At 51.0% G+C, this 16,419-nt stretch overlaps 1 protein-coding gene and 1 pseudogene across 1 annotated transcript in view; one reads left to right on the top strand and one right to left on the bottom strand.

Moving 5' to 3' along the window:
* Cfap77 (cilia and flagella associated protein 77) overlaps positions 1–16,419 on the top strand; it is a 124,851-nt gene that overhangs the window by 84,808 nt on the left and 23,624 nt on the right. Inside the window, exons 4-5 of the mRNA XM_057755506.1 lie at positions 5,773–5,878; positions 11,748–11,849. Of these exons, the coding sequence (XP_057611489.1) occupies positions 5,773–5,878; positions 11,748–11,849 (208 nt within the window). The remainder of the gene's footprint in view (positions 1–5,772; positions 5,879–11,747; positions 11,850–16,419) is intronic.
* On the bottom strand, positions 1,125–3,980 carry LOC130864778 (cytochrome c oxidase subunit 7C, mitochondrial-like; annotated as a pseudogene).

Raw genomic sequence — 16,419 nt, 5'->3', positions numbered from 1 at the left:
CCTTCCATTCTTCCTGCGCGCACATTGTGTGTGTGTGTCTGTGCAGGTACATGTGTGCACATGTGTGTGTGTTAACCTCAGTTGTCACCCTCTGGTGCTGTCCACCACATTTTCTGAGATGGGGTCTCTCAAGTGACCTGGAACTTGCTGATTCAGCTGGGCTGGCGGCCATCAGCCTCAAACCTGTCTCCACCTCCTTAGAGCTGGGATTTAACTGGGGTCTTTATTACCAACAGAGCTACCCCCCACATATCTATCCAGGGTGGAGCCTTGTCAGCTCACGACAGGCACAGAATTGTTGCTGCCATCTGGGGCTGGCTGACACTCAGTGGTCCACCGGGGCCAGAAGAGGGATAAGCAGGCTTATGCTCAGGTGGAAGGACACCTAGCCAGGGCTGTTTAGGGTAGGGTAGCTGGGAACCAGCCCACGATTGAGGCCTACACGCAAAGGAGAGACGATATGGGGGTGCTCATGTACCTGCGTGTCCTGGCAAGAGGAAGGACTCCACAGGAGGGCTGGAAGTCTAGAGAAGTGCAGGGTAGAGTGGATGCCAGCAGCTTAAGAGGGAGCTGAGTCTAGTGGACCAGGGCTGTGAGTCCAGGCTTAGCTCGGAAACCGAGGACCACGCAGAGGCGATAACATCCAATTTATGGCCTGAGTTTTCTCCACACCAGGCCAGCCTCTGCACCTGTTTATCCACGTTAATGAGCCAGAACGGAAACTAGCCAGCTTGTGGGTGGCCATGGAGGACCTAGGCCAGGGCTGCCTGCCATAACTCACAGCCTCACAGGTTTTCCTTGGCCAGAGCAGGACGCTGAGTCGGTCAGCCAGGCTGGGGGAGGGCAAAGAGCTGGTAGGAAGTGATGGATATGGTGGGGCTGTTCGCTGGGAGCAGCCTCTTGGGGTAGATATTTCCAGATTACGCACACGGTGTCGTTAGAAAGCACAGTCATAAATTAGGCCGCTCAGAGGCGTGGGGCGTGTAATAATTAAGTAATAAAAGTCGCCACAGGGGTACGGGAGGCAGGAACAAAGAGCCACGGTCTGTCTATGCGAATCAAAGCCTTGGGCCGCTTCTTCAATAGAACACAGCCTAGCCAGCTTCCCAGGTCCCCTCGTGCCCTCATGACAGGGTGCAGTAGGCTGGGGACATGGGTGGATACTTAGGGTCCATGCTAACTATCCGGTTGTCTCTGCGGCCACCCTGTCATTGAAGGCACCTGTCAAGGACCGCAGCTCACCAGTGCCAGGGCGGCGGGAGAGACTGAGAACTGGGGCTGGTGGCAGCTGGGACTCAGTGCCAGCCAATTACACCAACGGGGAATGCGGGCCTGTGTGGGCAGAACTTACACAGTCTCACAGCAATCTAAAAAGTGGTTTTGAAACGTCGGCTGTCCTGTTTGCATGTGGGGAGGTGTGCGTGTGTGTACACACATGTGGAGGTCAGAGGTCAACTGTGGGTGTCCTTCCTCAGAGGTCTACCTTGGTTTTTCTGGGACAGGGTCTCTCATTGGCCTAGTGCTGGTCAAGCAGGCTAGGCTGTCTGACCAGGGAGCCCCAGGGACCTGCTGGTCTCCCTTGCCCCCACCCTGCAATGCTAGGATCACCAGTGCACAACATCACGTTGGCTATTTCCAAAGATTGCGGGGATTGGATTCAGGACCCCATGCTCACACAGCAAGCACTTCACAGGCTGAGCGTCAACATCCGTATCTCTAAGCGGTGACAATGATTTCAGACTTTGGGGGCTACCATACAGACCAGATCCAACAAACCCAGGGGCAGAGGTTTGCAGCCTCTGGACCTTCTGGGCACACATGGGGGTTTGATTCTCCTTGTCTATATCACCTCAGGTTTGAGCGGCTTCCGACACTCTGGCTGCTTTGCAAAACCATCAGAACATCCAGATGAGTGTCTGTATGCAGCTCAGAGGCAACTGCCATATTGTCCTATGGTGTGGGACAATTCTGTATTCTGTCAATTATGTTTTAAATAAACACTGATTGGCCAGTAGCCAGGCAGGAAGTATAGGCGGGAAAACCAGACAGGAAGTAGAGGCGGGGCAATGAGAACAGGAGAAGAGGAAAGCCCATTCCTTCCCAGTCCTGTCCCAATCACAGAAGAAGGAAGATGTGATTGTCCCACTGAAAAAGGTACCGAGCCATGTGGCTAACATATATAATAATGGGTTAATGTAAGTTATAAAAGTTAATAAGAAGCCTGAGCTAATGGGCCAATCAGTTTATTATTAATATAGACCTCTATGTGATTTCTTTGGGGCTTAACGATTGCAGGAACCAGGTAGAACAAGGACTGGGTGAGTCAGAAAACCTCAGACTACAGTCCTGAGCCCACTAGGGTATGAGTCTCAGGGGTGAGAGAACCCCTAAATTACTGTCTATAGTGTTCCTGGCTCTGACTTCAACTCAGGCCCAGATGCTGTTCGCAGGGCATTTCCCAGCACATCCTGGGGCTTCCTTCACAAGTTGCTACAAAGAGAGGTGAAGGAGGTTAAGGAGGAAGATGGGAGGGGTAAACAACCTGAGCTCAGGTTCTCACAGCTCTGGTTCCCTAGCCCAGATGAACACTTTGACGCCGTGACTCTGTTTACCACGGTGGTAAAATAATAGCAAGAAGGGCTGGCCGCTCTGAACTGAAGCTGAAGCGACCATCCGCCAGGCATTTCCTGTTAGCTTTGTCGCCGTTTTAGCCACCACTAATGAGCATCACCCCACTTCTACTGATTGTTCTAATTGATTATGACTATATATTTAAATTTTTACATATGTGTATGGGTATTTCACCTGCACGTATGGCTATGTACCAAGTGAGTGCCTGGTGCCCTTGAGAGCCAGAATAGGACATCCAACCTGGAGCTAAGGTTTACAGATAGTTGTGAGTGGCCATGCGGGTGCTGGGAAAAGAACCTGGGTCCTCTACACCCAGTGCTCTAAATGGCTGAGCCATCTTTCCAATCCTATTATCACCTATCTTTAGAGCCAGGATCTCAGTATCTAGCCCAGGGAGTTCATTGCACACAACTTGATTATTTTAAAATAAAATTTAAAAATTAACCCTTGGAGGGTAGGGAGTTGAGATGGGTTTCATGTAACCATGCTGGCTTTAAAACCACACAGCTGAAGGTGGCCTTGAACCTGATTCTTCTGCCTCCACCTCCTGAGTGCTGGGGTTATGGGAATATACAGTTTTATTTTTGGCAACTTTGACAAAGTGGGATGGCTTCCTGTCTGGTCACCGTAGGCAGTGGTTTGCTTCCTGGCTAAGGTGGTACAGCAACAGTCCTGTCTACTGAGCAGGAACGATACTTGAGATCAGAGTCCTCCTTTGTACATGGCCACTGTCCATTGTACACCTTCTTTAGTTTATTTACATTTTGCTTTTGCTTTTCGAGACAGGGTTTCTCTGTGTAGCTTTGGAGCCTGTCCTGGAACTCACTATGTAGACCAGGCTGGCCTCAAACTCAGAGATCCACCTGCCTCTGCCTCCTGAGTGCTGGGATTAAATTATTTACAATTTTCTTTAGTAATAGAAATTCAAGAGCTTAATCCAATTTTCAGGTCCCATCTCTGAAACAATCTTCATTCTGTTAAATGTCCTTTTTTTTTTTTTTTTACTTTTTTGGTTTTTTCGAGACAGGGTTTCTCTGTAGCTTTGGAGCCTGTCCTGGAACTCCCTTTATAGGCCAGGCTGGCCTCGAACTCACAGAGATCCGCCTGCTTCTGCCTCCCCAGTGCTGGGATTAAAGGCGTGTGCCACCAACGCCCGGCAAATGTCCTTATTTTTTTAAGGAGCTGGCACCTTACTATAAAGAAAGAAACCACAAATCCAGATCCAAAGTACTCAGTCATTATAGCCGGTAACCGCTGCTTGTTTTCTGCTGAAAATGGCAGTCTTCCCTGGCCTTCCTCTGTAAGGAGACCATAGAGGTGGTGAACCTCCGAATACTCTGGCCTGACATGGGGCTGCGGGAAGCTCTGCGAGAGCGCAGAGATAGAAGGCAAAGGATATGGCCACACAGCAGTCCCCTTTCTTTAAGACCTTGCTATACAGAGTACCTGCACACTCTATCTTGAAAGCTGTTTAGAGCTCAGTCCCAATCTGGGATTGGTTCCCCACACCCTCTGGAAGGACATAATTTGAGCCTTGTGTGTGGCTTAACTGACCTTACTTGGAGTGCTGCTCCACACTGCTCTGGAACCAGCCTCTCCTCATCGCCTCTGAGATGATAAAGGATAGTATCTGCAGACGGCACCTGCAGATGGCACCTGCAGACAGTACCTGCAGACAGTACCTGCAGAGCACTCAATACTGGCTCAGTGTGTTGTCTGAGGTTTCTGTCCTGCCCAATTTCCACAGTCATTAAATCCCAAAGAAATCACACAGAGGTCTACATTAGTTATAAACTGATTGGCCCATTAGCTCAGACTTCTTATTAACTCTTATAACTTTTATTAGCCCGTTATTCTTGTCTATGTTAGCCACGTGGCTCAGTACCTAATTCGGCAAGGCAGTCACATCTTGCTTCTTCTGTGGCTGGGTCACGACTGCCGACCAAGGTTTCCTCTTCCCAGAATCCTCCTGTTCTTATTGACCCACCTCTACTTTCTGTCTGGTTGTCCCGCCTATACTTCCTGCCTGGCTACTGGCCAATCAGTGTTTATTTAAAATATAACTGACAGAATACAGACCATTGTCCCACACCATCAGTGTTCCAATCTAGAAGCAGTGAAACCATCTAGTGCTGCTTCCGAAAGTGATGGGTCTTAGTGCAAAGCTGGGGTTACTTTCACCAGGCCAGTGGGACTGATGAATGTGGAGCCAAAGTCTCCAGCACAGAGATAGAATTTGAGTGAGAAGAGACCCCAAGGATGGGGAGCGTATTGCTCATCCAACTTGGCAGCATCCTTGCTGAGATGGACCAGAAAAATCAGACAACAAAGCCAGGAATGAGGATCCTGAGCATTCCCCAGGGAAGTCAGGCACTGAGGTTAGACCACCTGCTTGCCAGGGGTTTTCGGCAAGACTAGCCTCAGCAGACTGAGGGCAGAGCCCAGGGTGGGGAAAGCATAGCAGAAAGGGTCCAGGGAACCTGTGAACCTAAGCCCAGGGTGGGCAAGGCATAGCAGAAAGGAATCCAGGGAACCTATGAGCCTATGAACCCTAACCAACATTAGCCCAAGGCCAGAATCTTCGTCTTATCCAGGTAACACATGGAGGCTCCCCATGTTTGCAGAGCATGGGATCTGTATCTCTGGGGGTTTCTAGGTGCTACAGGAAGTCTTTTCTGGCCTTGAGGAGAGTGATGTGATCTGTAGTTGGTGACGATGGGGCCTTGTGCCCCGTGGAGACAGAGGTGTCTTGTGGCACCTGCACCACCTGGAACCATATAGGGGAAGGGTCTGGGGATTAAAAAACACAGAGACATGGGTCACTCTTGAAACAAGAATGCCAATTTTATTGTGTTCCAGGGCAGCTTATATGGGGTTCTCCTTGACTAATGGCCACGCCCTAGCTCGCTGGATTTTCCAGCTGCAAGCCCACCAGAAACTACTTCCTTGTTATCAGGAACTCATGAGGGTCTCGTGCTCAGAGCAGCTGCAAGCATAGGAAAACAAGTTGATTACTCCGGCAGGCAAGAGGTCACAGAAAGTTCAGGGTCTGAGGGTCTGCAGCCCTAACAGTATCTGTTCTGTATGTGGGTGTCCTGGTCATCCCCAGGCCTCAAGCTCTATGTAACCTTCCTCCCACAGGCCATCCACACCCTTCTTTGACCTGTTACAACATCGGTACCAGCAGCTCTGGGTACAGGAGCAGAAGGCCACTCAGCAAGCCATCAAACTGGAGAAGAAACAGAAGGTAGCCCTGCCTTCACTTCTGAGGGGCTGAAGCTGGCGTGGGGGGCGGAGGGAAGCCAAGTCAGCATCAGTGGATGTGGTTGGGGCAGGAGCCTGGGGTCCAGTCACATCCTGCTGCAGTGAAATTCAGATCTGAACCCATCTCAGTGATGGTCTGCTCCCGCTTGGACCTAATTCTGGATGTGAAAGAGATGGCCGAACACCAGGCGGCAGACCCTGTCACCTTCCAGCTGCGATTAGGAATGATGACTTTTACATGGAGATCTTTCTCTAAACCCGTCTGACTTCCCACAGAGGAAACTAGGCTCCAATTCCACCAGCCTAGACGTGTGCCCCACACTGGCTGGTATGACAGGGCAGGAAACCATTTCCACAAGGGTGTGTTAAAGAGCACGTTTTCTTCAACAGGAGGAAAGGATGCCCAGGAGGCATCCTTATCCTACGTCCTAGGCAGGGAGAGCTGTGTAGAGAAGCTGGGGTAGCTCAGAGCAGTGGGACCCAGGGTCCCTGTTGCACCCCAAACTCCCCTAGTTGCTACTGTGCTGAAGACCAGAGGCAAAGCTAAAGCCACTAGAGGTCAGGCAGTGGTGACACACACCTTTAACCCCAGGATCTGGGAGACAGAGGCAGATGGATCTCTGTGAGTTCAAGGCCAGCCTGGGCTACACAAGATCAATGCAGAAACAAATCCAGGTGGTGGTGACTCACACCTTTAATCCCAGTCCTAGGGAGTCATGCGCCCTTAATCCCAGCACTAGAGGGAATATAAAACGGGAGGAGAGAGAGGCTTAGGCTGCTTAATCTATGGTCGCCCAGCTTGGTAGTGGCTTAGCTGCTTTGCCTTTTCTGGTTTCAGGCGAGATTTATTAAAATACAAATAATATACCACTATAGATGTGAGTCATTAGCAACAGAAAGGAGGTCTCTGTGGTGACTTTTTTTTTTTTTTTTGGTTTTTCGAGACAGGGTTTCTCTGTAGCTTTGGTACCTGTCCTGGAACTAGCTCTTGTAGACCAGGCTGGCCTCGAACTCACAGAGATCCGCCTGCCTCTGCCTCCCGAGTGCTGGGATTAAAGGCGTGCGCCACCACCGCCCGGCTCGACTTTTTTTTTTTTTTTTTTTAACCAGAAAACACTCCCTGCTTTTCTTTATTCTGCCTTACACATTTAAAGGCGCCCGAAGGCTCTCTGCCTTTAAAATGGTCCAAACTTCAGTCTTGAGGGGAGTTCACGGTGCCTCCTCAGCTGATCCAAACCTGTGCCTGCCAAGTCAGTCTGCGCTTTTCAGATTTCCCTGGAAGGAGAGCACCAGGCAGGTATGGTGTCGTGTGCCCTTTATGCCAGCGCCTGGGTGGTGGAGGCAGAAGGATCTCCTCGCCTGTCACAGCAAGTCTGAGGCCAGCCTGGGCCGTGGGAGAGATCCTGCCTGAGAGCAGAACAAAGCAAAACATGCAGATCTCAGATGCAGCACCGAGCCTTGCTCCCTTCTCGGAGGGCCGGCAAGTGCCCCACATCCTGTACTCGGGTCTGAGAACTCAGGCATGTCGGTATCTCACTCTAGGATCTTAGTCTGTTTCACAGACACACTGAGGTTCCGAGAAATTACTCAGCAGAGGCTGGGGAGACGGCTCAGGTGGTGCAGTACTTGCCAGGAAAGCATCAGGATCTGAGTTTGGATTCCCAGCACCCACATTAAAAGTCAGGTACCCAGTGCTGACAGGTTTGGGGGATTCCCTGGGGTTTTATTGGGAAGCTCAAGGTTGAGTGAAAAACTCTCTCAAAAATATAAAGTGAAGGCCGGGCGGTGGTGGCGCACGCCTTTAATCCCAGCACTTGGGAGGCAGAGGCAAGCGGATCTCTGTGAGTTCGAGACCAGCCTGGTCTACAAGAGCTAGTTCCAGGACAGGCTCCAAAACCACAGAAAAACCCTGTCTCAACCCCCCCCCCCCAAAAAAAAACAAAAAAACAAAACAAAAAAAAAATGTAAAGTGAAGAGAGATTGAAGAAGACTCCAGACAACACCCTCTGACATCCACAGGTGTGTGTGTACGTGTGTATGGGCACCCACACAGACGTGTACACACACAAGAAGAGAGAGATGAAGTGACTCTCCAGCAGCTCTGGCCAAATGTGTCTGCCCAAGTGCAGGCTCGTCTTGAAGCTGGGGCCCTTGTTTGCTGACTTCTTGAACACCAGATTAGCAAAATGTTTCTATGACCCTACTGGGGTTCAGAGGAGCCTTCCCAGGAAGGGATCATGTAGTCTTAGGAGTCTCCCAGCGGCTTGGTGCTCATCAGAGAGCCCAGCACTGAAATGTTTTTAAAGCGGCCCATGGTCAGTCTGTTAATACCTCAAGAGTCAACCCGCTATGTGACAGTGCAGTTTCAGAGGGAGCATTGCTGCCCCAAGCTGCTTCTGAGCTCCCCGGGGGAGTGTTACATTTTAATCAGCAGCTGGTAACCATGGCACAGCCCCTCTGCCCCTCCCGCTAAAGCACACCCCTGCTGGACCAGCCTCAGGGAGGAAAATAGCTTCCCTTCCATCCATCCTGGGTTCATAGCTGGGGCCTGTGTGATAAAAGAGATGAACAGGGGGTCTGGAGAAATGACTCAGGGGTTAAGAAAAAATACTGCTTTTCCAGAGGACCTGAGTTCAGTTTCCAGACCCAATGTCTGATGGCTTACAGTAGCGTGCCACTCCAGCTCCAGAGGAATCAAGCACCTCTGGCGTTTGCAGGCAGCTGTACATATGTATACATGCCCCCAATTTATATATATATATGTATATATAATATTTAAAATTTTTTATTTATTTATTTATTTATTATTTATTTATTTATTTTTGTTTTTTGAGACAGGGTTTCTCTGTGGTTTTGGAGCCTGTCCTGGAACTAGCTCTTGTAGACCAGGCTGGTCTCGAACTCACAGAGATCCGCCTGCCTCTGCCTCCCGAGTGCTGGGATTAAAGGCGTGCACCACCACCGCCCGGCTATTTAAAATTTTTTAAATGAACAGGAAAAAAACATATGGATTAAAAACTCTCCAACTCAGGAATCGTTGCAAAGAAGGCCCAGAGAAACAGGCCTGTGTATTTTCTCATTGGGTCTGAGGAGGTGGTGGGTTCCCCTGGGAAAGAGAAGTCAGTGGAATATTAGATGGTGACTCTGCTAGGTACATGTGTTCGCATTCTCCTCTGTGCTCTGCATTTTCAGAGTCCCTTCCTCCCGTAGGAAAGCAGATCTTCAGAGGTCTCAGTGCCCTGCAGCAGAAGGGCAGAGCCTCCTTCCTGGGATGCGGGTCCCACCTCCAGGACAAAGGGCGCTAGCATGAGAGGGCTGGAGATGTCTGAGTCCTATGCACTAGCAGACAGCAGCACCCAGAAACTGCCAAGGCAGCCTCAGAATTCTCTTCTCATTCACTGTGTGTGTGTCTCGTACATGCATGCAGGTGTACAGACACACACGTAGAGGCCAGATGTTAACACTGTCTTCCTCAATTGGTCTCACCTTGAGACAGTCTCTGACTAAACTTGGAACTCCCTGGTTCTTCTAAACTCTTTGCCCAGCAAGCCCCGCCATCTGCCTATCTGCACTTCCCCAGAGCTGAGGACACGTACCACCACACCTAGCTTTTTATGTAAGGACCAGGGATCTGAACTCGGGTCCTCACACTTGCCTGGCAAGCGCTTTACCCACTGAACTCCCCAGCAGCCTGCTCCAAGACTTTGCAGGAATTATGTTGCCATGCATATGCCCGTGAGGCTGCCAGGTGCTCCGGCTGCTGTCTGAGCTGATCACCATTTGCCAGGCTTGAAAAGGCAGTCAGTTTGGTCAGTTTTCAAGGTCAAACTGTCCACATCCCAGAAGAAGCCTTGCTCTGCCGTAAGCCAGCATGCTGCCGAGTGGACCCTCAATCTTAGATAACAATGACCCCCAGTGAAGTTCTTGGTGACAACTGCCACCTAGTGAACCTTGGGCTAGCTACTCTGCCCTCGGCACCCATGAGCAACTCCTACAAGAACCGTGCCTTGGCACACCTCTTCCAGTTAGGGAAATGGAGCGTTGGAAAGACCATGGGACTGTCTGCTGCATTCTAAGCCCAGCCTGGCCACCTGACTACACAGCCTCTCTGCCTTGACTTAAAGTCTCAACCTTGTTCTAGCAGGTAGAGTGGATATCCAGCCTACGGCTTGGCAGTTGCTTGTAGACCTATCACGTTAGCACTACAGCTCGGCCATGTGAATTTGTGAAGACAAAGCCTGTTTCCCTTCCTCCGGTTCTCTGGTTGTCACAGACGCTTGCTCCCGCCTAAGTCACTTTAAGCCATGCCCTAGGGTTCTACAGTCTTGGGATAACACAGTTGGGAAAGTTCTAGGAGCAGGGAGAAGGCCATTTTACAACGTGGGCTCATATGCCGCAAATGGTGCCACAACATTTATAGAAATGTGTAGGATTCTGCTGAGGCCGCCTTCCACTGTGTCCTGACATGCTGGAGGTAGGACGCATATCACCCACGTCCTTGTTCTTTTTTTTTTTTCAATTTTTAAAAATGTATTTATATTTTCTGAATGAGTGCTCTGCATACCAGAAGAAGCCATTAGATCCTATTATAGATGGTTGTGAGCCAGCATGTGGTTGCTGGGAATTGAACTCAGGTCCTCTGGCAGAGCAGCCAGTGCTCTTAACTGCTGAGCCATCTCTCCAGCCCCCTCCCCCCATGTCTTTGTTTTAAGGGCTCTAGTTAATGCCTGGGTGATGGTGGCCCACACCTTTAATCCCAGCACTTGGGAGGCAGAGGCAGGCAGATCTCTGTGAATTCCAGACCAGCCTGGTCTAGAGAATGAGTTCCAGAGTCCCAGGACAACCAGAGATACACAGAGAAACCATGTTTCAAACAAAACAAAACAAAAAAAGTTCTTGTTCTAAGGGCTCTAGTTGTGCTGGATTGAAACCCACCCTTGGCTCCATTTAACCTTAATCGCCTCTCATGGGCTTTGTCTCCACACAGTCATGCAAGGGTTAAGAGTGCAGCATATGAGTTTGGAATGGACACCCCTCAGTTCTGGACAGACACCATGAACTGCATGACAAGCTATGGATCTGCTCATCCCTATCAGTGGGCATAGAATCAGGGCTCAGAAGGGATGGGCTTCTCCCACCTTTGAAAGAGGAGCTCATGACACTCACCCCCTTCCTCCTCTTGGGCCGGCCATCATATGGACCTGCTCCATGGGACAGTGACACCCTGTTGAGTCATACATTTCTTCACACAGATATGAGGGCTCTGGGTAAGTTAGTTTTAGGGCTAGAAGGTGTTTAAGAGAAACTCCCTCCTAGCTGCTCATGGAAACCCCATTTGTTTTATAGTCAACCTGAAATCAGAGCAACCATGAACCGTACACAGGGGCATGGCTAGTGGGATGGGGCTGTGAAATGGCCTAGAAGGAAGGTCAAAGCCTGGAGGAAAGTGACCCTCTAGCCTGTCATCCAAGAACCCCAACCCCAAGCTCCTTGGTCATTGCCCTGGAGTGTTAGTTGTATTGTTGCTATGACATGCATGGCAAAGCCAACTTTAAGAGGGCAGGATTTCTCCCAGCTCACTGTTGAATATGCGTCTATCGTGGAGGAGAGCACACGAAGATGGAGGTGCATTGCACCAGCCAGGAAGCAGGGAGAGATGGACGTCTTTGCTCAGCTCACTTCCTCTTTTTCCATTGGTCCAGGACCCCAGGCTGTGCCATGGTAGTGCTCACGGTTCAGTGTGAGTCTTCCCTACTCCACAGACATGCTCAGAGGGTTTGTTTCCATGGCAATTCTAAAGTCTCAGGTAGCAGGGCGAGCATCTCACCACTGACTGCTGTTCCGGCCTGCAGGTGTACCTGGGGAAGCTGTACGAGACACGGAGCAGTCAGTTGAGGAAGTACAAGCCGCCCGTGAAGCTGGATGCTCTCTGGCACATGCCTCACTTCCAGAAGGTCAGTGGCCCTTTCCTTCACCTCTTCTGTACCAAAGCTGGGGCTAGATGATGCTCACTTGTCACAGAGTTCTGTGGGCTTCTGACCAACGGTGCTCAGGACACAGGTGCCACCTGACATCTCTGAACTTTTCCTCCATCCAGGTTTGGAACTCACTTAGCTCATCAGAAATTCTATTTTTCTAATGTATGTTTAGTGTGTGACAAGGGATGGGGTAGTATGCATATGTGTGTGTGAGTGTGTGTGTGTGTGTGTGACTGCAGGTGTCTATGATGAGAACAACCCTGCGTGTCACTCCTTGGCTCTCACCTGGAGCCAGGTGGATTCTCATGTTGGTTGTGCAGAAGGCTAACGGGTCCACGGCTTCTGAGCATCCTCCTGTCTCCGCTTCCCCACCCCATCAGCCCTCAGCTAAGACTCTGGATAAGCACCCATGGGCAACCTGCTGGTAGTGATCTGTTTTATAGACAGGAAACATGGAGAATACTGGGAAGAGGCAGAGTCATGGGAGATCTCAGGTCATCTCAGCATGGGATGGCTGGCTACCTAGAAGCATCACTCTAGTGACCGGATCCTAATGTATCTTACAAGGGGAAGATGTACCCAGATGGGAAACAAGTGTGTGTCCTCATTGCTAATCCCCCTGAATGATGGCAGGAAATGACCTTGGGTTCCCCCCAAAGGAGGAGTTGGGGCTAAGTGAAGGTAACTCATGATACAGGGGCTGTGCTCTGGCCGTAGAGCTGACCTTATGTTCTTTCATTCCTCTGGTCCTGTAATACCCAGACAGAGACACACGCTCAGCAAGGGCGGTGGGGGTAGGGAAGTGGCGTTGTACAGGCTGAGGGACATGGCAGGGTTAAAAATGTTGGACTCAGGACAAGAGGCTGCATAGGCTGTGTATCTAACCCAGGCAGAAGGAGTCTTTCTTGAAGGTCATGACGAACATCCCTGGCCCCATCAAGACAGCTGCACAAGCAATATTCCCAGCCAGCCAGCCCGGCTGTGCCGCCTGAAACTGCGCGTTAGACAGTGAAGGGGCCGCTGCCTTTCTGAGCCTAATGCGCTTGAACAAGCTGCTGAACTTCAGCGGGAAAGCTGCTTTGGCCCGCTGGATGTGGCCTCTCGTGTCCTGCCCAAGTGGCCTCCATCGACATATGTCAGTGACCATGTGCCCTGCTGCCCATCAGCCCAGGCCTCTGCTGAGCTCACAGTAAATGTCACCGAAAGAACATGACCGAACACTGATCAGGAGGTGGCGGGAGTCACGGCCACACTGCCTCTTCTTAGCACCTGTCAGCTCGGAGTCTCAACAGCAAAACCTCCCTCCATGTCTCCCTCTCTCTCGTTGCCCCACACAGATACCTCTACTTGCATTCAGTTATTCACAACCTTCTCCTGGGCCCCTCCTCTGTGGCCTTTTTATTGTTATTATTATTATGCCAGTGACCAAGTGCATGTAGGCGTCTGGGTGACATTGCCAGAGGGGCACCAGGCCCCCCAGGCCCCAAGGGCACAAGATGCCCTCCAGGTGGCCTCTGTTTTACAGTAGCTGGCCCTGACAGGAGCTCGAGGGTAGAAATAATTCAGTGTTTCTGTTTGCAAGAGAGGGAGTTTGTCTCGGGGTCTGGGGAGCGCTGCTGCTCATTAGGACTTCTGAGGTACTGTTAGGAGGAGCAGTGAGCCAGCAGTGACAACTCTTTCCGCTGGCAGGTGTCACATGTGGCTAACATGATATAGATAATGCCATTTTATCCCCAGAACAAACACCCCGATGGTGCCTTGCAGGTGAAGTGGGTCCAAAGCATCTCCACACCCCCTGGAGCGGCTAGCCTGGGTCCTTGGGTTGTGCCTTCATCGCCCATGCTGATAACACACTAAGTGGTTGAGACAGAAGGGCAGGGGAGAGCCCCACCCCTTTCCTCTGTGTCTTCCAAGGACACCCCTGGGATCCCGCAAGTTGGTGTCCCAGTCACCCAGGCCCTGGAACATAGCATATATGCCAGGTTCTTGAAGCAGGACTGCCCAGGTGCACTACCTGCCCAGGGGAGACTCTTAAACCCCTGACAGCTGTCGTTATAGGACATAAGCCAACAGCAATATTGGCTGAGCCTGCAGCACACAGTGTTGGATGAACACAATGGTCCGTACCAGTGCACCAGGGTGGATGCTAAGGACAGAGCTACCTTAATCCAGGGGCTCCTGAGACTCCTTCTCTGTGGCAAACCCACCAGGTCCCCCCCTTATCACCAAGAGGTGCCTCAGGCCTCGCTGCTTCCCTTTGAAGAGCTTAGCAATTTGGCAGTCAGGTGATTAACTAGACAGACTTTCATCTTCCTTCATAACGTATAAGTCCACAAGAACCAAGCTTCAAGGCCCAAGTCTTGTCCCCAGAGCTAAGCAGGGTGCCCGGCACAGAAGAGGTACTGAGTAATCCTTGGAATGAATGAATGGATGGGTGGATGGGTGGATGGATGGATGGATGAATGAGTAACCAGCCCAGAATGACTAAAGATCTTCAAAGCCTCCCACAGGCACAATGAAACCCTCCTACCCACACATTCGCCCAGCCCTGCCAACGCAGGGTCTGTGCTCAGAAAGCCCGCCAGGGCCAGGTCAGGCTGCTGTCGTTTCATGGCACATGAAGCCCCAGGAGGGTCTTTGTCTGGGTCGCATGTCACTGCTGATCTGATGCCCCCACCCTGTCTCCATTATGATGGGAAAATGCACTTCCAAAAAAGTTGAACCTGTCACGGTGATGGATAACCTAAATGGACCCTCCCCGCTTATGAACAGATGTCGAGGCTGAACTCTGTCAGAAATAATTAAACACCTTTCACATAGAAAAGCAGCAGGCAGGGTGGGGCAGCCACCCCGCGGCTGGGTCACCGTGTCAGACAGGCTGCTTTCTGCTCCCTCTCGGCCAGCCACGAGGGAAGCTGGGAAAACCTCTGGACCACGGGGTGAGGAACAGCCAAGGGAGGCAGGGGCACATCCCTACAGTGGGCCCGGCACTAGGGGCCTCTGGTGACCCTGGCTTCTTTTAGGTCTCTGGTCTCTGGTCTCCGGTCTCCTGCAGTTGGCAGGAGGTAGCAGTGCCAGGGTGGAGGGCTACCCAGCAGCTGGTTTGGAACCTTCCAGCCGGGATGTTCATACTGTGAGGGCCCAGTTGAGAGGCTGGAAGTTTGGAGCCTCAATTTCCACATCCAAAAAGGAGTAAGCTCAAGCCTGGGAGGTCTGTTCAGGACTGACTCCATGGTTTTCTTTTTCCTGGCCAAGGAGCCGTGTGGGAGGTAGAGTGAGGATTCTTGGAGGTAAAAGACCACAAACCATTAGGAGAATAGCTCAGAGTCTTCCTCAACTTCTTGTATGTGGGACACGAAGTCATCACCTCCCACCCTTAAGGCAAGAGCCACTGAGCTGACTCTGCTCCCAGTGTCCTGGGGACTCTTGTACTGTCTACAGTGTGTTCTAGGGACAGCAGCAGAGGATGGAGAACACAGGCAGGAGGTGAGAACGGCTTGGCTTGGTATCTGTGTGTGCGGGAGACCTCCAATGTCAGGCGGTCACGTGGGGGTGGTCTCTTGCTCTGTCACATGGCTTTGCCTGTCTGAGATTCACATTCTGTTCTGTAAAATACGCTAAGGAAGTTCTCTGGCAGGGCACACGCGTGTGGAATTAAGCAGAGATCCTGGCTCACAGGGAGCCGGCAATACATGCCCTGAGGAGGGAGGTGAATGCTCATTCATTCACTCATTCATTCATTCATGCAACTATTCATTCGTTCACCTACCCATCTGCTCACTCACTCACTCACTCTCCTCCCGATTCATTTACTCATCCACCCACCCATCCATCCATTCACAAGTTTTGTTTTTTTTTTTCTTGAAAACCTCCATGCCAGGTCCTGTTCAGAATCTGAAGACATGGTGGTGAATGAGCCAGAATAGCTTTGGCCACTGCCACTGCCGTGGAATTACCAACCATTGAACTGGCACAAGATGGCTATGCAGACAAGTGGGGGGAAGTTTGGAGAGGTATTATCCCCACTTACATAGTCTTCAGTTAGCCAGCAGCCCCATATTTGGGAGGAGGCAACAATTCCTATAAACGACAATGGTATCACCCAAGCAGCTGTATACATATGTTCACCACGCCCATCAAACACATGTACCTACGCCTCACATATCAGACACATACATACACACACGGCACCAATACACAACACACACACGAAGGAAAAGGGCCCCCCCAGCCCCATGTCTGGTAGACACTCCGTCCTCCACGCTAGCCCTCGCCTGTCTGTAGGGCCGATCCCCACCAACATTACATAGTCTTTCAGTCACTAAAGTATGAACAAATGGACTATATTTTCATTTGGCTTTTGGTTTCAGCCCCACTGCTTTAGAATAATGGCCCAAGCCACTAAGCTAACAGTCTGATTTACAAGCTCCTGGGCTCTGGACGCTGGGATCAGCCTCCTCTCTCTGTGGAAGACTAACCATGCCTCGGGTCTCCTGGGCCTCTGGCTCCTTAGCGAGTGGCATCTGCAGCCAGCCAAGCAGGGCCA

The sequence above is a fragment of the Chionomys nivalis genome, chromosome 22, assembly GCF_950005125.1.
Source record: "Chionomys nivalis chromosome 22, mChiNiv1.1, whole genome shotgun sequence".
Classification (NCBI taxonomy): Eukaryota; Metazoa; Chordata; class Mammalia; order Rodentia; family Cricetidae; genus Chionomys; species Chionomys nivalis.
The sequence above is the reverse complement of the archived record's forward strand: the minus strand, read 5'-3'. Positions and strand labels throughout refer to the sequence as shown.